Below are 23,427 nucleotides of genomic sequence, written 5' to 3'. Positions count from 1 at the left end.
AGAAACTGTCACCCTGGCAAAACTAAAAATACCATCAAAATGTTTATAAATGTAACCCCTTTTAGCGAACAGTCGCCAGATAAGAGAAAAATATATATTCTCTTCGTCCGAAAATACTTGTCATCAAAATGAATAAAAAGAGATGTATATAGAACTAAAATATATCTATATACATCTACTTTTCTTTATTTTGATGATAAGTATTTCCGGATGAAGGGAGTAAGAACAAGTGCACAGCTCAATTTGTCTTTCATAAGTTTCAGTTCACAACCTCTTTTTCACGCGCATATTTCAACGCTCACTCCCACAGGCACAGGGGGCTGTACACCTGCTCAACGGCGGAGACCTCACCATAGGTGTAGTAGGATGGTTCCCTGAACTCGTACCCTGCCACGAAGCCCTCGCCGTCGACGTACCAGCCGCCCATGTCGCTGCCCATCACCGGCGGCACCTCCTCCCAGTACTCCAACGGCAGCACGGCGGCCAACGACGGCGCCTCGGCCCCCAGGCTACCGCCCAGCTCCGACAGCATCTCCTCCAGCTCCCCGTCGTCGTAGTCGCTCATCGGCCCGTCCGCTGTGCTCTCGCCGTCCTCCGCCGCAGCGGGCGCCGGCGCCGCTGCGACGCCGAGCTCGGCTTCGAGGGACCGCATGACGCGCCTCAGCCGGTCCTCGGCGGCCTCTGGCGCCTGGTCGGCGGCCGCCGGCGTGTCCTCCAGCAGCTCCATCAGGAAGGCCCCGCAGGCGACGTCGGGCTGCCGGCTGCCGACGTAGCAGAACTCCTGCGCGTCGCCGGCGCCACCGACTCGCAAGCTCTGGCGATCCATTTATGAGCTGCTGCACGAAGTTTTTCTTTATGCGGTGTTGATCATTGCGGTGCCTAATGGCGGGAAGGACGTGGGCTTTATATACAGCGTCGGACGCGGCCACGAAGGGGTCGAGTTGAGGGAAATGGTAGTGTGCATGTCGCGTGTATTATTGCTGCACACTTGTTCCCCATGTGCAACTGACTTGAGACTCGATGCACTCCAAACGTCGCTTTTCCTAGGTTGCTTTCTAGCTTTACCAAGAGAATTTTATTTTGTGGCACCTCTCACCACTTTCCAAGGCGAGGCGAGGAAGTCCGATATTTTTTTCTTTGCGGGGAGACTAACTTTTTTTTTACGAGAAAATTTCTCATCTATTCAACTTCAATCATGGCAGTATAACGAATACCAGAAATAATAGAAATTACATCCAGATCCGTAAATCACCTAGTGACGACTACCAGTACCGAAGCGAGCCGAAGGCGTGTCGCCGTCATCGCCCCTCCATCACCGGAGTCGGTCACAACTTGTTGTAGTAGACAGTTGATAAGTCATCGTGCTAAGCCCCTGTAGGACCAGCGCACCAGAACAACAACCGCCGCAGATGAAGAATAACGTAGATCAGAAAGATCCAATCCAAAGACACACGAACGTAGACGAATAACAACGAGATCCGAGCAAATCCATCAAAGATAGATCCGCCGGAGCACACCTCCACACGCCCACCAACGGTGCTAGACGCACCGCCGGAATGGCGGCTGGGCTGGGAGACCTTTATTCTATCTTCAGGGATCCGCCGCCGTCTCGTCTTCCTGAGCAGGACACGAACCCTAGCAAAACTAAAAGAAACGACTAAAGACGGAGCCCTCTTGTCGGCCCTTGCCGAGATCCACCGCGCCCCCATGGCTCTAGGGCCACCGGAGAGAAGGCGGACCTGCGACGGCGCCGACGGGAGGCAAAAACCCTAGTTTTTTTGTGGAGGAGGCGGCGGCTAGCGGGGATAATAATGTTAACCCCTAAATTTTCCCTACATCCGTCCGTGGACATGGATGCGAGAACGGGCCATCCAATGCTATCCCCATACAATTCAAATAGGGTGTTAATAGACCGAACGAAATTCATGCAAACAGGCTGATTTTTATATAAATCGAAGCACATTCATTACAATTCAGACATTTTTCATTAAAAAATGTCGGACCTAAACCTACCTACTGCGTCGCCCGTGGTCCACTTCCTTTGTATTCCGCATTGGCGGCCACGTTCTCCTTTTGCCATCTCCATGAGCGGTGGCGGGGTTCAAGACCCGCAAAGTGAAGGTGCGGTCTTGGGCGAGCAAGAGTAGAACATGGAAGACGGACTGACCCACTTGGGCATAATGCCCTGCCACCTCCCATGCCCTACTCACCCCCGGGGCTGCCTCGCTTGCGCGCTCATCATAGATTTGGCCCTTCGTCAGCCGGTGCCGCTCCAGGAGGAACATATTGTACCACTGCTACTCCTCCGCTTGTCGGAATGCCGATATAGGAGCCGACGCAGGCTCCTCCTCCTCCGCCATGGCGGCGTCAAAGTGCGTCGGCACCTACTCCATCGTCAGCCGACATGCACAGGCGCGGGGTCCTACACAGTGCCATCGTCGGAGCCTGTCTTCATCATAGGTCGTCATCGAAGATCTCGGGCAAGCTGGCCAGCATGCCGTGGCAATCCGCCTGGCGTAGCAGGTTTGCCAAGCGGCTGCAAGGGCGACACCTCGTGCTTCTGCTCCAATGTCAGGTTCTCCCACATAGCTCTAGAGCTTACGGTCATCGTGAATGTGGTGCAAGGGAGGAGGATGTGAAGCGGATGTGCTGTGGTGTGGAGTTGATCCGGGTGTGTCCGCCTTTTAGTAGTGGATTTTGATGAGCCAAGGGTTCGGGTGCGTTAATGCGCGGTGTCGGAATTGGTTCCTCGGCCTGCGAGCCTACTTAATGGTAGGAAACGGTCAGAGGGGCATTGAACGGGCATGGCAGATACCCGTCTCGTTCCGTATGGTAAATGTCTCTCCGGCATTGAATAGGCGTGGACATCGGGGACGTGGCGCGGCCGGCATGTCGCTTCAATGCCGATGCCAACGAGAGGCCGCACTCGCTCTGGGCTAATGATAAGCCACAAGTATAGGGGATCGCAACAGTTTTCGAGTGTAGAGTATTCAACCCAAATTTATATATTCGGCACAAGGGGAGCCAAAGAATATTTGAAGGTATTAGCAGCTGAGTTGTAAATTCAACCACACCTGGAGATTAATTATCTGCAGCAAAGTGATCAGTAGCACAGTAATATGACAGTTTTGATAGTAATGGTAGCAACAACAGTAACGGTAACAGTGATAGCAGTAGTTTTGTAGCAAGTGTAATAGTAACGATAGCAGTAATAACTTAGCAAGAACAATATAAGATAAATTCGTAGGCATTGGATCGATGACTTGTTGGATGATATTCATCATGAGACAATTATAACCTAGGGCGATACGACAGTAGCTCTAGTTCATCAATATAATGTAGACATGTATTCCGTAAATAGTCATACGTGCTTATGGAAAGAACTTGCATGACATCTTTTGTCCTACCCTCCCGTGGCAGCGGGGTCCATTTGAAGACTAAGGGATATTAAGGCCTCCTTTTAATAGAGAACCAAAGCAAAGCATTAACACACAATGAATTCATGAACTCCTCAAACTACGGTCATCACCGGGAGTGGTCCCGACTATTGTCACTCCGGGGTTACCGGATCATAACACGTAGTAGGTGACTATAACTTGCAAGATCGGATCTAGAGCATGGATATAATGATGATAACATAAATGGTTCAGATCTGAAATCATGGCACCCGGGCCAAAGTGACAAGCATTAAGCATGACAAAGCCATAGCAACATCAATCTTACAACACAGTGGATATTAGGGATCAGGCCATAACAAAACTAACTCGATTACATGATGAATCTCATCCAACTCCTCACCGACCAGCGAGCCTACGAAGGAATTACTCACCCGTTGGGAAGCATCATGGAATTGGCGATGGAGAAGGGCTGGTGATGACAAAGAATGAAGACCCCCCTCTCCGAAGCCTCAAACGGACTCCAGATCTGGCCTCTCGATGAAGAATAGGAGGTGACGGCGGCTCCGTCTCGTGGATCGCGATAATCTTTCTCCCTGATTTTGTTCTCCGAATATGTGATTTTTGTTGGGGAACGCAATAATTTCAAAAAATTTCCTACGCACACGCAAGATCATGGTGATGCATAACAACGGGAGGGAGAGTATCGTCTACGTACCCTCGTAGAGTGTAAGCGGAAGCGTTATGACAACGCGGTTGATGTAGTCGTACGTCTTCACGACCGACCGATCTAGTACCGAAGATACGTCACCTCCGCGATCTGCACATGTTCGGCTCGGTGACGTCCCGCGAACTCATGATCTAGTAGAGCTTAGAGGGAGAGCTTCGTCAGCATGACGACATGATGATGGTGATGATGTTGCTACTGGAACAGGGCTTCGCCTAAGCACCGCTACGATTTTACCGAGGTGGATTATGGTGGAGGGGGCACCGCACATGGCTAAAGATCAATGATCAACTTGTGTGTCCATGGGGTGCCCCCCTGTGTATAAAGGAGTGGAGGAGGGGGCCGGCCTCTCTAGGCGCGCCCCAAGGAGTCCTACTCCCACCGGGAGTAGGATTCCCCCTTCCCTTTGTTGGTTCTAGGAGAGAAGGAAGGGGGAGGAAGAAGGAAGGAAGGGGGGGTCCCAATTCGGATTGGGCTTGGGGGGGGGGGGCGCTCCCTCATTTGCTTCTTTTCCCTCTCTTCCACTAAGGCCCAATAAGGCCCATATACCTCTCGAGGGGTTCCGGTAACCTCCCGGTGCTCTGGTATACTCCCGATTTCACCCGGAACCATTCCGATGTCCAAACATAGGCTTTAAATATATTGATCTTTACGTCTCGACCATTTCAAGACTCCTCGTCATGTCCGTGATCAAATCCGGGACTCTGAACTACCTCTGGCACATCAAAACACATAAACTCGTAATACCGATCGTCACCGAACGTTAAGCGTGCGGACCCTACGGGTTCGAGAACTATGTAGACATGACCGAGACATGTCTCCGGTCAATAACCAATAGCAGAACCTGGATGCTCATATTGCTTCCTACATATTCTACGAAGATCTTTATCGGTCAAACTGCATAACGATATACGTTGTTCCCTTTGTCATCAATATGTTTACTTGTCTGAGATTCGATCGTCAGTATCTCAATACCTAGTTCAATCTCGTTACCGGCAAGTCTCTTTAACCTTTCCGTAATGCTACATCCCGTAACTAACTCATTAGCTACATTGCTTACAAGGTTTATAGTGATGTACATTACCGAGAGGGCCCAGAGATACCTCTCCGACAATCGGAGTGACAAATCCTAGTCTTGATCCATGCCAACTCAAAAAACACCATCAGAGACACCTGTAGAGCACCTTTATAATCACCCAGTTACGTTGTGACGTTTGGTAGCATACAAAGTGTTCCTCCGGTATTCGGGAGTTGCATGATCTCATAGTCATAGGAACATGTATAGTTATGAAGAAAGCAATAGCAACAAACTAAACGATCATCGTGCTAAGCTAACAGATGGGTCAAGTCAATCACATCATTCTCTAATGATGTGATCCCGTTAATCAAATGACAAATCATGTCTATGGTTAGGAAACATAACCATCATTGATTCAACGAGCTAGTCAAGTAGAGGCAAACTAGTGACACTCTGTTTGTCTATGTATTCACACATGTACCAAGTTTCTGGTTAATACAATTCTAGCATGAATAATAAACATTTATCATGATATAAGGAAATATAAATAACAACTTTATTATTGCCTCTAGGGCATATTTCCTTCAGTCTCCCAGTTGCACTAGAGTCAATAATCTAGTTCACACCGTCATGTGATTTAACACCAATAGTTCACATCTTTATGTGATTAGTTCACATCTCCATGTGACTAACACCCAAAGGGTTTACTAGAGTCAATAATCTAGTTCACATCGCTATGTGATTAACACCCAAAGAGTGATCATGTTTTGCTTGTGAGAGAAATTTAGTCAATGGGTCTGCCACATTCACAGCCATATGTATTTTGCAAATTTTCTATGTCTAAAATGCTTTGCATGGAGCTACTCTAGCTAATTGCTCCCACTTTCGATATGTATCTAGATCGAGACTTAGAGTCATCCAACTCGGTGTCAAAGCTTGCATCGACGTAACTCTTTACGACGAACTCTTTGTCACCTCCATAACTGAGAAACATTTCCTTATTCTGCTAAGGATATTTTTGACCGCTGTCCAGTGATCCACTCCTGGATCACTATAGTACCCTATTGCCAAACTTATGGTGAGGTACACAATAGGTCTGATACACAGCATAGCATACTTTATAGAACCTATGACTGAGGCACATGGAATGACTTTTCATTCCCTTTCTATTTTCGGCCGTGGTCGGGTTTTGAGTCTTTACTCAACTTCACACCTTGCAACACAGGCAAGAACTCCTTCTTTGACTTTTCCATTTTGAACTACTTCAAAATCTTGTCCAGGTATGTACTCATTGAAAATATATCAAGTGTCTTAATATATCTCTATATATCTTGATGCTCAATATGTAAGTAGCTTCATCGAGGTCTTTCTTTGAAAAACTCTTTTCAAACACTCCTTTATGCTTTCCAGAAAATTCTACATTATTTCTGATCAATAATATGTCATTCACATATACTTATCAGAAATGCTGTAGTGCTCCCACTCACTTTCTTGTAAATACAGGCTTCACCGCAAGTCTGTATAAAATCATATGCTTTGATCACTTTATCAAAGTATATATTCCAACTCCGAGATGCTTGCACCAGTCCATAGATGGATCGCTAGAGCTTGCACACTTTGTTAGCACCTTTAGGATTGACAAAACCTTCTTGTTGCATCATATGCAACTCTTCTTTAAGAAACCCATTAAGGAATGCAGTTTTGACATCCATTTGCCAGATTTCATAAAATGTGGCAATTGCTAACATGATTCGGATAGACTTATCTCATCGTAGTCAACATCTTGAACTTGTCGAAAACCTTTTGCGACAATTCGTGCTTTGTAGATAGTAACACTACTATCAGTGTCCGTATTCCTCTTGAAAATCCATTTATTCTTAATGGCTCACCGATCAACGGGCAAGTCAATCAAAGTCCATACTTTGTTCTAATACATGGATCTCATCTCAAATTTCATGGCTTCAAGCCATTTCGCGGAATCTGAGCTCATCATCGCTTCCTCATAGTTTTAGGTTCGTCATGGTCAAGTAACATGACCTCTAGAACATGATTACCGTACCACTCGGGTGAGGAACGTATTCTGGTTGACCTACGAGGTTCGGTAGTAACTTGATCTGAAGTTTCATGATCATCATCATTAACTTCCTCACTAATTGGTGTAGGAATCACTAGAACTGATTTCTGTGATGAACTACTTTCCAATTTGGGAGAAGGTACAATTACCTCATCAAGTTTTACATTCCTCCGAATCACTTCTTTTGAGAGAAACTTCTTCTCTAGAAAGGATCCATTCTTAGCAACAAATATCTTGCCTTCGGATCTATAATAGAAGGTGTACCCAACCGCTTCCTTTGGGTATCCTATGAAGACGCATTTCTCCGATTTGGGTTCGAGCTTATCAGGTTGAAACTTTTTCACATAAGCATCATAACCCCAAACTTTAAGAAATGACAGCTTAGGTTTCTTGCTAAACCACAATTCATATGGTGTCGTCTCAACGGATTTAGATGGTGCCCTATTTAACATGAATGCAGCTGTCTCCAATACATAACCCCAAAACAATAGTGATAAATCGGTAAGAGACATCATAGATTGCACCATATCTAATAAAGTACGGTTATGACGTTCGTACACACCATTACGCTGTGGTGTTCCAGGTGGCGTGAGTTGCGAAACTATTCCTCATTGTTTCAAATGAAGACTAAACTTGTAACTCCAATATTCTCCTCCACGATCAGATCACAGAAACTTTATTTTCTTGTTACGATGATTTTCCACTTCACTCTGAAATTCTTTGAACTTTTGAAATGTTTCAGACTTATATTTCATCAAGTAGATATACCCATATCTGCTCAAATCATCTGTGAATATCAGAAAACAACGATACCCACCGCGAGCCTCAACACTCATCGGATTGCATACATCAGTATGTATTATTTCCAATAAGTCAGTTGCTTGCTCCATTGTTCCGGAGAACGGAGTTTTAGTCATCTTGCCCACAAGGCATGGTTCGCAAGCATCAAATGATTCATAATCAAGTGATTCCAAAATCCCATCAGCATGGAGTTTCTTCATGCGCTTTACACCAATATGACCTAAACGACAGTGCCACATATAAGTTGCACTATCATTATTAACTTTGCATTTTTTGGAGTCAATATTATGAATATGTGTATTACTACGATCGAGATTCAATAAACCATTCACCTTGGGTGTATGACCTCAGAAGGTTTTATTCATGTAAATAGAATAACAATTATCCTTGACTTAAATGAATAACCGTATTGCAATAAACATGATCCAATCATATTATGCTTTACGCAAACACCAAATAACATTTATTTTAGGTTCAACACTAATCCCGAAGGTAAAGGGAGTGTGCGATGGTGATCTTATCAACCTTGGAATCACCTCCAACTCACATCATCACCTCGCCCTTAACTAGTCTCTGTTTATTTTGCAACTCCCGTTTCGAGTTACTACTCTTAGTAACTGAACCAGTATCAAATACTGAGGTGTTGTTATAAACACTAGTAAAGTACACATCAATAACATGTATATCAAATATATACTTTCGTTCACTTTGCCATCCTTCTTATCCACCAAGTATCTAGGGCAGTTCTACTTCCAGTGACCATCTTTTGTAGTAGAAGCACTCAGTTCCAGGCTTGGGTCTAGCTTTGAGCTTCTTCATGGGAGTGGCAACTTGCTTGCCTTTCTTCTTTGAAGTTCCTCTTTCTTTCCCTTTGCCCTTTTCTTGAAACTAGTGGTCTTGTTAACCATCAACACTTGATGCTATTTCTTGATTTCTACCTTCACCGATTTCAGCATCGCGAAGAGCTTGGGAATTACTTTCGTCACCCCTTGCATATTATCGTTCATCACTAAGTTCTAGTAACTTGGTGATAGTGACTAGAGAACTTTATCAATTACTATATTATATGGAAGATTAACTCCCACTTTATTCAGGCAATTGTAGTACCCAGACAATCTGAGCACATGCTCACTTGTTGAGCTATTCTCCTCCACCTTGTAGGCAAAGTACTGTCAGAGGTCTCATACCTCTTGACACGGGCATGAGTATGAAATACCAATTTCAAGTCTTAGAACATCTTATATGTTCCATGGCGTTCAAAACGTTTTTGAAGTCCCGGTTCTAAGACGTAAAGCATGGTGCACTAAACTATTATGTAGTCATCATACCGAGCTTTGTCAACGTTCATAACGTGTGCATCTGCTCCTGCAATAGGTCTGTCACCTAGTGGTGCATCAAGGACATAATTCTTCTATGCAGCCATGAGGATAATCCTCGGATCACGGACCCAGTCCGCATCATTGCTACTATCATCTTTCAACTTATTTTTCTCTAGGAGCGTATCAAAAAATAAACGGGGAGCTACATCGCAAGCTATTGATCTACAACATAGATATGCAAATACTATCAGGACTAAGTTCATGATAAATTAAAGTTCAATTAATCATATTACTTAAGAACCCACTTAGATAGACATCCCTCTAGTCATCTAAATGATCACGTGATCCAAATCAACTAAACCATGTCCGATCATCACGTGAGATGGAGTAGTTTTCAATGGTGAACATCACTATGTTGATCATATCTACTATATGATTCATGCTCGACCTTTCGGTCTCCAGTGTTCCAAAGCCATATCTGCATATGCTAGGCTCGTCAAGTTTAACCCGAGTATTCCACGTGTGCAAAACTGGCTTGCACCTGTTGTATGTGAACGTAGAGCTTATCACACCCGATCATCACGTGGTGTCTCGGCACGACGAACTGTCGCAACGGTGCATACTCAGAGAGAACACTTATACCTTGAAATTTAGTGAGAGATCATCTTATAATGGTACCGCCGAACTAAGCAAAATAAGATACATAAAGGATAAACATCACATGCAACCAAAATATGTGACATGATATGGCCATCATCATCTTGTGCTTTTGATCTCCATCTCCAAAACACCATCATGATCTCTATCGTCACCGGCATGACACCATGATCTCCATCATCTTGATCTCTATCAACGTGTCATCACATGGTCGTCTCACCAACTATTGCTTTCGCAACTATTGCTATCGCATAGTGATAAAGTAAAGCAATTATATGGCGCTTGCATCTTATGCAATAAAGAGACAACCATAAGGCTCCTTCCAGTTGCCGATAACTTTAACAAAACATGATCATATCATACAACAATTTATATCTCATCACGTATTGACCATATCACATCACAACATGCCTTGCAAAAACAAGTTAGAAGTCCTCTACTTTGTTGTTGCAAGTTTTACGTGGCTGCTACGGGCTGAGCAAGAACCGTTCTTATCTACGCATCAAAAACCACAACGCGGTATAGTGATTGCTTTTTGATCTTCAGAAAGAACCATGTTCATTCAATCTGATTCAACTAAAGCTAGAGAAACAGACACCCACTAGCCACCTATGTGCGAAGAATGTCGATAGAACCAGTCTCGCGTAAACGTACGTGTAATGTCGGTCTGGGCCGCTTCATCCAACAATGCCGCTGAATCAAGAATCAACTAATGACGGCAAGAAATATGTATATACCCATGAACTCACAATCCAGTAGAACTTCGAGGGAGAGCTTTGTCATCACGGCGGCGTGATGACGATGATGATGTTTCCACCGAAACAGGGCTTCGCCTAAGCACCGCTATGATATTACCGAGGTGGATTATGGTGGAGGGGGGCAGCACACACGGCTAAAGATCAATGATCAACTTGTGTGTCCATGGGGTGCCCCCCGTATATAAAGGAGTGGAGGAGGGGAGGGGGCCGGCCTCTCTAGGTGCGCCCCAAGGGAGTCCTACTCCCACCGAGAGTAGGATTCCCTTCTTCCCTTGTTGGTTCTAGGAGAGAAGGAAGGAGGAGGAAGAATGAAGGAAAGGGGGGACGGCCCCCTCCCAATTCGGATTGGGCTTGGGGGGGGGGCTCCCCCGCCTTTGCTTCTTTTACCCCTCTTCCACTAAGGCCCAATAAGGCCCATATACCTCCCGGGGGGTTCCGGTAACCTCCCGGTGCCGGTATACTCCCGATTTCACCCGGAACCATTCGATGTCCAAACATAGGCTTCCAATATATCGATCTTTATGTATCGACCATTTCGAGACTCCTCGTCATGTCTGTGATCAAATCAGGGACTCTGAACTACCTTCGGTACATCAAAACACATAAACTCGTAATACCGATCGTCACCGAACGTTAAGCGTGCGGACCCTACGGGTTCGAGAACTATGTAGACATGACCGAGACATGTCTCCGGTCAATAACCAATAGCAGAACCTGGATGCTCATATTGGTTCCTACATATTCTACAAAGATCTTTATCGGTCAAACCGCATAACGATATACGTTGTTCCCTTTGTCATTGGTATGTTTACTTGTCCGAGATTCGATCGTCGGTATCTCAATACCTATTTTAATCTCGTTACCGGCAAGTCTCTTTACTCATTCCGTAATGCTACATCCTGTAACTAACTCATTAGCTACATTGCTTGCAAGGCTTATAGTGATGTACATTAGCGAGAGGGCCCAGAGATACCTCTCTGACAATCGGAGTGACAAATCCTAATCTTGATCCATGCCAACTCAACAAACACCATCAGAGACACGTGTAGAGCACCTTTATAATCACCCAGTTACGTTGTGACGTTTGGTAGCACACAAAGTGTTCCTCCGGTATTCGGGAGTTGCATGATCTCATAGTCATAGGAACATGTATAATTATGGAGAAAGCAATAGCAACAAACTAAATGATCATCGTGCTAAGCTAACGATGGGTCAACTCAATCACATCATTCTCTAATGATGTGATCCCCCGTTAATCAAATGACAACTCATGTGTATGGTTAGGAAACATAACCATCAGTGATTCAACGAGCTAGTCAAGTAGAGGCAAACTAGTGACACTCTGTTTGTCTATGTATTCACACATGTACTAAGTTTTCGGTTAATACAATTCTAGCATGAATAATAAACATTTATCATGATATAAGGAAATATAAATAGCAACTTTATTATTGCCTCTAGGGCATATTTCCTTCAATTTTATAGTATCAGGGTTGAGGTCTGCAGGGCCACCAGGTGGGGACAACCCACCTGGGCGCGCCATGAGGGGGGGGGGGCTGGTGGGTTGTGCCCACCCAGGTGCCCCCCTCCGGTGGATATTGGCTCTAGAAATTCTCTTTATTTATGTAAAAAATCCTCGCAAAGTTTCGTTCCATTCCGAGAACTTTTATTTCTGCACAAAATAACACCATGGTAGTTCTGCTGAAAACAACGTCAGTCCGGGGTTAGTTTCATTCAAATCATGCAAATTAGAGTCCAAAATAAGAGGAAAAGCGTTAGGAAAAGTAGATACATTGGAGACATATCAACGCCCCCAAGCTTAAACCTTTGCTTGTCCTCAAGCAATTCAGTTGATAAACTGAAAGTAAAAAAGAAAAAACTTTTACGAACTCTTTTGCTCTTGTTTGCATAAATAAGCTTAAACAACACCCAGGTTTTCAGCCAACATTATAACTAACCATGTCGACAATAACTCTTAAAATTATATTAACTCATATCAATAACATAATCAGCTAGCGAGCAATAATAAGATATCTCAAACAGCAACACGTTGTCAAAACAACCATGATATAATATGACAATAGTGGTATCTCACTAGCCCTTTCTGAGACCGCAAAACATAAATGCAGAGCACCTCCAAAGTTCAAGCAGTGACTAAACATTTTAATTCATGGTAGAAAAGATCCAGTCATGATGCACCCAACATTAGCTACACACAATGCATAAGCATGACAACTGTGCTCTCAGGTTCTGGCGCTTATTTTAGAAGGTGATGACACAACATAAAAGTAAATAGATAGTCCCTTCACAGAGGGAAGCAGTGATTTGTAGAGGTGCCAGAGCTCAAGTTTTTAAAACAGAGGTAAATGGTATTTTGAGACATGCACCTTTCTTGTTTACTTCACGATCATCAGTTATCAATATCTTCCATGCTAAGCACACTAGTGGTGGTTCCCAAGCGATAAAAGTAAAGGTTTTGACTCCATTGGGAGTTTTTGTTTGATTATTTGTAAGCTTTTTCTGTTTGCAGTTTGGGACTGGGCATCCCTATTACCGCCCTTTTCTCGTGCGATGGCAAGTGAACAAACACTCAACCTTTGAATAACCCGCTTAGCATGGAAGATACTGACCACCTCCTGTCGTTCCATGAACGATCTAGGCACACAAAAGGGATATTTATTAGACGTGTTTAGAGGTGGCACATGCAAATTTACTTAGGACGGCAGGGTAATAGCACATATAGGTAGGTATGGTTGACTCATCTAGAATAACTTGGGTTCAAGGTCTTTGATGTAGAAGCAGAATTTCTACTTAGTACATGTGAAGGCTAGCAAATAGATTGAGAAGCGGCCAGCTAGAGAGCAACAACGGTCATGAACATGCATTATGTGTAAGTAACATTGGATATTAGCAACCGTAGGATATGAACACCATGAACATAAATATCATAGAGGCTATGTTGGTTTTGATTCAACTACATGCATGAACATGTGCCAAGTCAAGCCACTCGAACATTCAGAGGAGGATACCATATCATCATACTACATCACAATCATTTTAACGCAATGTTGATATCCAAGATAAATCATTATCCACTCCTAGCTACTTATGAATGGCATGAGAAACTATAATCTCTAATTTTCATTGCAAACATGTTTAATCATAATGGGATGAATCATGGATACTAGGTTAAACATATTTACACAAATAGAACACGTCGAGTTCATACCCATTTCTCTTTGCCACGGCCAGTTCATCGAATATCGCCATTATTGCCTTTCACTTGCATAGCCAACAATGTGAAAATAATAATAGTGCAAGAGTGTCGTGGACTAAGATCGAATCTGCAAACATTTTATTCAATGGGAGAAGACAAGGTAAAATGGGCTCTTTGTTAGATCAACAATTATGCAAATCAGAGCCACTCAACATTTTCATCGTTGTCTTCTCCTCGGTACGACTCAAATAAAAAGTAAAGAAACATAGAGAAACACACTAAAATATTTTTGGAGTTTTTGGTTTTCTTGAACAAGCAAATAAAAGGGAAAAGCAAAAAAAGAAAAACTATTTACACGAAAAAGCTCCCAACAAGCAAAATAAGAACAAGGAAATCTGTTTGGGTTTTCTTTTTAGTGCTACATCTAAGCATGCATAGAAAGTAAACTAACTACAACTATTTTTTTGTTTTTTCTAAGTTTTTTTCAAACACACAAGAAGAAAGCAAGAAAATAAATCTAACATGGGTGATACAATGAAAAATTGTGGACACCGATGAATGAAATGTGTGAACATGAATGTAATGTCGGTGGAAAACACGTACTCCCCCAAGCTTAGGCTTTTGGCCTAACTTGGCAGTCAATCAGAAGTCTGGATAGTAGTCGGGGTGCTGAGGAGCGGGCATCCATGCATCCCACTGCTGAGGCTCCTCCTCTGCTGCAGCCTGGTCGTTCCGGTAGGCGATGATGTCCACAGGCATAATCCTATATCCACCCCTGGCAATAGGATCAAACAAAGTAGGAGATGGCAATGAAATAATATCAAGAGTCCTCACACTAAAAACCAGGTTATATGGAATAGGGACATTAGGAGAATCGATATCAGTAAAATGGTGGTGATCCATGGGTGCGTGATCTAGGTAAACCTTGGTGAGGGTAATCATGAAGGCGTATCTCAACATTAAAGTGAGCCGCCAAACGAGTAGCAAAAATCCCACCATGTATTTTACCCTTGGACTTATTAATGTGGAGGCGATGTGCCACAATAGCTCCCAAGCTATAAGTGTTGTTGCCCTCTAATGCACGACGTAAAATAGTAAGGTCTGGTGAACTGAGTGCATCCAGCTTCTCTCTAGCAAGCAAGCATTTTGCAATGAAAAGAGCAAAGTAATGAACAGCAGGAAATGCAAGCCAGCGGCAGTGATAGCTGGCACCCCTCTCTCATCTCCCACTGTCAAGGTACGATAAAAGGCCTCAAACTCTGTCGGCCTTGGCTCAACTAAGCTCCCGTCAGAAGGGATCATGCATATGTCACAAAATTCAGTAAGTGGTATCTGACGGGTTTCAGCATATAAATTAAACTGCACCTCAGGAGGATTATTCCTAGGAAGGAAATTAAAACTTTGAACAAAGATGTTTGTGAGGAGATGATACTGTTCACATTCAGCTGTGATGAAGTCGGTGAGGCCGACATTAACAGCATATTGTGTGAACTCCTAAAGGATTCCAGCCTCTCCCATGAACGGGGTATGCGGCCATTCGCACGGCCGTACTTCCGCCAACCTCCGGGGATGGAGATCACTATCAGAAGACTCCCCAATAACTCCCTTGGAGTTCTTCTTAGAATCAAACTTCCTAAAGAGATTCATGCTTTTCCTATGAACAAAAATTCTGAAATTTTTAGTCCACAATTTTTTCCAACAAAACTTCACAAAAATGACAGCAACCACTCCTAGGGACACATAAAGGCCATAACAAGCATTCAAACTACTTAGAACTCTAAGAATTCAACATGCAAGTTCATCTACAGCAGCACCAAGAGTAGCTAATTATTCAAAATATAAACAACTAAAACAAAAACTAATTGGACAAATGGAGGAGTCAGATACCAAGCAACATTCCCCCGAAACAGTTTCGGAAATGGAGCTTCGAGCAAAGAGATCGAAATCTGCGGGTTTGAGAGCAAGAATACGTGAGAGAGAGCAATGGTGAATTTTTTCTGGAGGTAGGTGATGATGTGGTGTGAAGAGATAAGTGAGGGGGCCCACATGGGGACCACAACCCACCAGGGCACGCCTGGGGGGTCCTGGCGCGCCCAGGTGGGTTGTGCCCACCTGGTGCACCTCCCTCTGATATTATTTGCACCAGAAATTCTTAAATATTTGGAAAAAAATGTATTAAATTTTCAGAGCATTCTGAGAACTTTTATTTTGGGTCATTTTTTATTGCACGGGAAATTCAGAAAAACCGATAAAACATGACATTTCATTTTATTTAACTAACAAAAATAGAAAACAAAAGGTAGGGACATAAGATAGTGCTTACAAAATTCATCGACTTCATACCTCTAAAAAATGATCCATTAATAAGTTTGATCAGGTCTTATTAACAACCACTTTCGATTAGCATAAAACCAAAGAATTTTCGTAAATCACTAAGTTACCTCAATGGGGATATGAATGCCCCAACAATAAGCATTTCATATTAGTTTTTGGTAGTAGGTAGAGGTAGTTGAAAACTTCCAATAGTGGTTGTCAGAGATTTTGCAATAACATTAATACCATTCACTTGGAATTGTTTTTTTGGAAAGTGCACCGTATGCTCACTACCATTGATATGAAAGGTGATCATGCTTTTATTGCAATCAATAACAACCCCTGCAGTATTCAAGAAGGGTCTACCAAGGATAATCGACATGTTGTCGTCCTCAGGCATCTCAAGTATAACAGTGAGTCAAACTAGTAACATTAGCAACAACAACAGGCACATCCTCACAAATACCGATAGGGATGGCAGTAGATTTGTCAGCCATTTGCAATGATATTTCAGTAGGTGTGAGCTTATTCAAATCAAGTCTTTTATATAAAGAGAAAGGCATAACACTAACACCAGCTCCTAAATCACATAAAGAAGTTTTCACATAATTCTTTTTGATAGAGCAAGGTATATGTCGATGTCCTGGGAACGGGGGTACCTAGACCTGCCTGCCTGCGGCCCAGGGTGTGGCTCATCCAGCGGCTTGGTACGTCCCATCTTCATCAACAACCACTCAAGACCCTCGCGAGGGGCCAAGCCTCGCGAGGCGGACGACGCCAAGACCTCCTGGGGCAGCCTACCTAGGCTGGCTCCTAAGGAGCGGAGATATCTATGCAAGGTGCACCTCGCGAGGCACGCATGACGTGAGCCATGACGACCAAGGCCAAGCGGGCGCAGGGTGCCAGTTTCCTCTTTGGTGCTAAAGACGCAGGCGCAGGCGAGTAGTCCCAAGGCATCGGGCGAAGGTTTCCATATCGGTGCAACAAGACCAAGACCAGCAGGACGGCAGGACGAAGGTCACCACGGAGCCCATGGTGGCGTCACCACCAGAGCCTTTGGCAGGCGAAGACCACCTTTTGTCAGGATAACTTGTACTAGTTGTCCCCCTTCAAAATTGGCCGTTGTGGGATCCCTTCCCGCCTGAACATTTGGGAAGAGGACCCGGGCCTCTATAAATAGGACTAGCCACCACCTTAGCAAGGGACGGATCATTCAGACCATCCCCCCACACACAAGCTCACCGAGCTAAAGAACTCCTCTCCTCAGGAGGCTGTTCATCCCTTGTACTAGTTCATCCTCAGCCTACAAGGCAATCCACCACACCACACTGGAGTAGGGTATTACACCACAACGGTGGCCCAAACCAGTATAAACTCTCGTGTCTTTTGTTCCTTGGGTTCGGTGAGCTAGGCCTAGAGATCGTTGCGAGAGTGAGCGAGAGAGAGAGAGAGAGATATTCGTGTGCACCCCAGTGTTCGAACCTCAAGGGTTTGCTGGAAGCCACGATCTGACATTTGGCGCGCCAGGTAGGGGTGCGCTGAAGACTCTCTTTCGTCAGCTGATCCGCCAACACCCCGCGGTCTCGATGTCCGGCGACCCGAGGACCAACGCCGACCATTGGGCTGCTTGGCCCGTCAGGGTGGCACCGTCCGCTCAAGGAGACCTCAACTCCGCACTCCAGGCGGCCCGCACATCGCCGAACGCCGCGGGACACGGGCGGCGTGGACCGATGCCTTCCACCCTCACACTGCGGCGCGTGGGGGCCACCGCAAGATCCCCAAGCTACGCGGCGGCGCCGGCGCCACACACCCGACGTGAACATGCGAACATGCGAGCCGCACTCATGGTGGCGTGGGAGCTGCTGCGATGCCGGCTGATGGAGAGCGGCCGCGACTCGTTGCTGGAACGCGTCGCTAAGCTGTTGGATGCTGCAACTAGGGGTACATCGCCTTTCTGCTCCCTACTTACATCTCTAGTTCTGGCCAGGTCGCACGACAGGCCTCGTCGCGCCCGCATGCTCCCAGGTGCACCAGGAGGGCTCGCCAGCGCCAGCACGACCAACGGTGCCGGACATCCGACCGCGCCTTTGCCTCCCTTGGGTGGCATAGGTGCGGGCGTTGCTCCTCACGGTCCCAATGGGGAGCCACCCTACAACCACCAGGGAGGCGCACCGGGCTCGGTGGTGTGGGGCACAGGACACCTCGACGGAGGTTCCGGAGAGGCAGCTCAGGAAGCCTATGTGCCCCACATGGTGGATCGAGAGTACACGCCAGAGGATGACCCCTGCATGTTCCTTGAGCCGGGATGGGAAGAAGAGATGCTGGAAGTCGAGGCCTTCCATGAGCCACCCAGGAGCCTCGCCGACCCCGCCAATGAAAACAAACGCAGTGTACCACTGATATCTCAGGAGTAGACTTACGCTAACCATGGGTCACAGGTGGACCAGGTCGCAGCGGCAAACGGCGACCCCAACGCGGCAACCCCACTCCAGCCAGGGGCAGCGCGCTGGGGGCTGCACGGAAGGGGTCCGAAGTAAGGCCCTCCCTCATGTCGCGCGGGGCAAGGCGTCAGCTGGAGGTAGGTCCTCTGCGGGGGAGGCGCCGGCGAGCCCTCCCCCCCCGGCAGAGGACCCGTGGTCACCAAGGGCGCTGCTAGCGTCCCCTTTGCCCCTTGGCATCATCCTGGTTTCCGGACGCCCCAACGGTGGTCGAGGGTGGCGCAAGGCGGGGCCCTCGTCTGGCGATATGAAGCAAGGCTCACGCCTATGAAGGTCTCCGCCCGTGATACTCTCACGTAATAATGAGTGGGGCTGTACACGCCCCGGAGTCTCCGGGGAGCCGCCCTCGGGCCTCGGGGGCTCCCGCCCACGTCCCAGTTGAAGCGCCACGCTCAGCGCTGGCTGTCGACACTGTCCCCTAATGACTATGCTCACGGCCAGTGAAAGCACTAGGCTCCACGCTGGTGAGAAAACAAGAAGACTAGCTAGGTGCCAGACGCGGCCATTTGCTTTCAACCCCTTTTCTGTAACTCGATTTTCCGCCTTTGGGATTTGAACTTGAAGTCGTACTTTCATTGGCAAGCATGGGGGGCATCTTTTCTCGTTCGTGTTGATTTCTTGAGTTTTCCAGCTCCGTGCCTTGTTTCGAGGCCAGCGCATGTTGCCCCTCCCTTACAAGCACCTCGCAAGCAGGGGATGGGCGTGGTATGCACGCACATCTCGCCGTGATCTAACGCTCGTCTCTCAAGAGGCCCTCTCGGGCGGACTAGCAGGCTCCTCAGAAGCCCGAAACCTCGCGAGCCCACGGAGGACTCCCCTTGGGAGAAATGTACATCAACAACTACAAGACCAGTCTGAGGCCTGCCTAGACCGAGGTAAGTCACTGCAGAAAACTCGCGGAAGAACTTGAGAACTCGCAAAAGCACGCCTTAAGTCTGGCTCAGGAAATAAAACAATAGTCTAATTACATGAGGGGCTCCCCCTCCCCAAAATGCTCTTACATCTTGAAGGGCCGTGCCCAAGATTTTGCGCGCAGGTTCAAAACAAGGAGCGTGGGCTCAATCGGACATGTCGCTCGTAGCATCCTCCGAATCGCTCCCGGACATGCTGCTGGCATCGTCGCCAGCGTCGTCTTCACCATCATCAACCACGCCGCCTTCATCTGCCATGACCACCACTGCGTCACCGTCGGAAGAGAAAGCTCTGACCAGAGCATCCACGTTATCATCCATCCAGCGCGCTAGGTTGTCCCGGATAGCCCCGGGCACTGGGGTGATGGCGGTGTCAAAGTTGAAGTTGGGGTTGGCATTCTAAAGATGGCTGAAGACGCGGGAGAACGCGCGTCCAAGGAGGCCTCGGCTCTTTTCATCCATGAGCTCGCGAGCCCTCTCGGCCCGGTCCTCCAGGCGTGTCACGACGTCGGTGAAGAAGCGAAGATGGCTGGCATTATCCTCTGTGTGGGGGTGAGGGGCGTGTTCGTCGCAGATGGCACCCAGCGCCTGGTTGGCCCTCACCTTGAGGGCCCGGAGCATGGGAGTATGCTCACGCAGTAACGTCTGCTGGCGGAGCGCTTCCTCCCTGCTTTGCTGCGTGAGGGACTCAACATCAGCAAACCGTCGCTGGAGCGGGAGCAATTCGGCGCGGGCAGAGGCCAACTCGGCCTGGACGGAGACTAGGGCCGGCCTTCTCGTGCCGTTCCGCTTCATCCAACCTTGACATGAGGGCGGTGGTTCTGCCCCTGGCTTCAGCTTCCACGAGCTTCAGCTTTAGGTCGTATATGTTGGCAAGATCTGCTCGAGCCTCCGCCACCCTACGATCGACCTCCTCCTGGATCCTGGCTTCGTGCGCGGTGGCGGCATCCTCCGCTTTGGCAACCTGGTGCTCCCTCGTCTCCAACCGTTCGAGCTCGAGGATGCGCTCTGTGGCCTCCAGCATCAGCACCTCCTCGCACTTCAAGATCTCCTCCTCGTCGGGAGGCGCCCCCTTCGTCGATGCCAAGGCGGCCCTGCGCGCCTCGACCTGCTGCTCCAGGGAGGCGTTTAGTGCCCGAAGCTCCCCTTCGCGTTCCTCTGCGGCCTCGTGGCGACGGTCGGCTTCCCTGGCCTCCTCCAAAGCCCGGGCGCTCGCCTCGAGCGAGGTAGCAAGGGACGCCTCGGCCTTCGTGTTGGCGCGTTCATGCTGGAGATGCCCAAGGTCGATGGCCACCTTCAGCTGATGCCATTCGTCCGCCAGCCGAAGGCCTTTGGTTTCAAGGCGGGCGTCAACATCCACAAGCTCTTCTCCGAGCCGGCTCAGCGCGCCCATCGCCTCCCGAAAGAGCTCATGACGGACTACTCCGCGCTCGCGTGCAGGCTCGAATGCACGGCCGAGTTCGTCCTCCGGGCCAAGCTGTGTTGGAGAAGTTTGAAGCGGCTCATCCGCCCTCGGCAGGGTGCTGGAGGCCGACGCCTTTCCGCCCGCCCTTCAGACCTCGATAGAGGCCCGGTGGGGCGGGGCCTCAACACTCAGAGGTGAGGCCAGGACCGAGGTCGCCCAACTGCGAGCAAGCACCATTGGAGGGGCCCTTGGCACACTCCCCGCACCCCAGGCCAGACCACGAAGGAAGGACGACAAGAGCGCGGGGTCAAGACGCCAGGCTGGCGCGTACGCCTTCCCAGCAGGCCTTGCGCCGCGCGTGGCAGGTCGACTCGAGGCACTCAGGGTTAGCGAAGAGCCCGAAGCAGGCAAGGGTTGCTTCTCCGGAGACTTCATCGCCCTGGCGGAAGGGGTCCTGAAGAACTATGGTCAGGAGGAGAAGTGGCGCTCAAGAAATTACGAAGATGAGGTACTCACTCGTCAATAGCAATGTACTTCCTCTGCTTCAATGGCCGGAAGGCGTCACCACTGCAGCTTGGAGACCCCTTCCTCTTGCGGAGCGCCTCGAAATTCGGTCGGAGACGGCCGAAGCCCTGGGCGTGGTCACCAAGGCCGGGCGCGGATGGTGTGACTCCCGAGGAGGTGACCTCAGGGGTGCTGGACCGCGTAGAGACCTCGGTACTCGCCTCATGGCGGTTCACCGGGGCCTCGGGGGCTCCGGCCTCAGGAGCATCGGACTGTGTCGTCCCCCCATCCGCTTCCTCGGGACGGATCTCCAGGGTCCTGGGGGACGACACCTCAAAAGCCCCGAGTGGCGCCGGTTCCTCAGCAGCAGCGCCGCTGTCGCTCGACAGCGACCGCCCCCCTGCACCCGCTCCTGGGGCGGGCATCATGTTGGCGACAGGCAGGGGGGCCACGAAGACGGGGCTCTCGCGAGACCCTTCTAGGCCAGCTGGGCGCAGTCCCCATTCGTCGAAGAGGGGCATATGCTTCACAAACTCCACCTTGTTCGAGTAGCAGTACAGAAGACAGCCCTCCTCCGGTAGGTTGGCTGGCATTGGGTCGCCCGTCAGGAGCTCGAGCACCGTGCGCCGCACCTCAGGAGGAAGAGCCGGAGCCTGAAGCCTCATGCGGTCCCCGTAGCTGGAGAAGGTCCACATTTGCCGGGAGTGGCGCTGAAGCGGAGCGATGCGACACCGGATGAACTCCTTCACCACCATGGGCGCCATCACTCTGAGGTCCTTCAGCCTGGCTAGCCAGTGCCAGACGTGGGCGAGCCACCGATCGGTGAGCTTTGCGTGCCCCCAACCGGAGCTCGGAGTAGCTGGAACCCCAGGGAGCAGCATCAGGGGGCTGCGCACGCCGAGGTCCACAAACACCCACCACTTCCTGAAGCCTCTGACGACCCGCGAGAGCTCGAAGTCGATCCCCGAGCTGGCCATCGCCGCAACGGCCTAAAGGGATATAGACCCCGAGCGCTGGAGAGGATCTGTCAGGTGCAGCGAGACGAAGTGGTGAAGCAGGGCCACGGAAGGGGCAATGCCCACCATGGCTTCACAGACGAAGGCAAAAACAGCAAGGAGGATGATGGATTGGGGATCGAGATGCAACGCATTGACCTGGTAATGCGAGAGCACCGCATTGAAGAAATTGGATAAGGGGGGAATCAAGCCTGCCCAGAGGGCGTGCAGATGGATGGGGACCTCGGTGCCCGTCCAGTCAATTTCGGCGTGGGAAGCAGGCCAAGCCACCATCGCCCCCACTCATTGAAATCGGTGGCAAGCGCCGGGCGCACCTTGCCCATCGCCTCTTGGTTGAGCATCACCGACCGCTCGATGGCGGGCTCGAAGACCGGCATCACGGGGGCCGAGGTACGGAACTCCTTCTTCCCCTTCTTCTTCCGGCTGGTGCCATGGCAGCGGGGGAGTTGGTGTCAGATTAGACCGGGGGAATAAATCCGCTACCTTCCGGAAGATGATGGAGCTACGGAGAGTGCTTCCTGTAAAGGAGGCGGAGCTATGAAGACGACAGTGGTTGTCTAGCCAGGCGGAAATCGAGTCTGCATGGGGAACTGGAGGCGCCCATGTCCCGTCAGTCGCCATGTGTCAATCGAGGGCCGCAGGCTATTGGGGACCACGACATTTCGCACTTGCCCTTTGGCTTCGCCTCGAAGCCAAGTCTAAGCGCGCCTTGGGCCCGGGGTTACTGTCGGCGTCCTAGGAACGGAGGTACCCAGACCTGCCTGCCTGCGGCCTAGGGCATGACTCATCCAGCAGCCCGGTACGGCCCATATTC

At 48.6% G+C, this 23,427-nt stretch overlaps 1 protein-coding gene across 1 annotated transcript; it reads right to left on the bottom strand.

The window, feature by feature from the left end:
- Positions 1–230: 230 nt before the first annotated feature.
- Positions 231–959, bottom strand: LOC125519208 (uncharacterized). The gene has a single exon (XM_048684081.2). It carries the CDS (start codon positions 824–826, stop codon positions 299–301), a length of 528 nt encoding a protein of 175 aa, XP_048540038.1. The 5' UTR covers positions 827–959; the 3' UTR covers positions 231–298.
- Between the last annotated feature and the right edge of the window lie 22,468 nt (positions 960–23,427).

The sequence above is a fragment of the Triticum urartu genome, chromosome 7A, assembly GCF_056163025.1.
Source record: "Triticum urartu cultivar PI428250 chromosome 7A, HENAU_Tu73, whole genome shotgun sequence".
Taxonomy (NCBI): domain Eukaryota; kingdom Viridiplantae; phylum Streptophyta; class Magnoliopsida; order Poales; family Poaceae; genus Triticum; species Triticum urartu.
The sequence above is the reverse complement of the archived record's forward strand: the minus strand, read 5'-3'. Positions and strand labels throughout refer to the sequence as shown.

Coding starts and splice junctions, on each gene's coding strand:
- LOC125519208 (XM_048684081.2), bottom strand. CDS start 826: ATGGATCGCCAGAGCTTGCGAGTCGGTGGCGCCGGCGACGCGCAGGAG.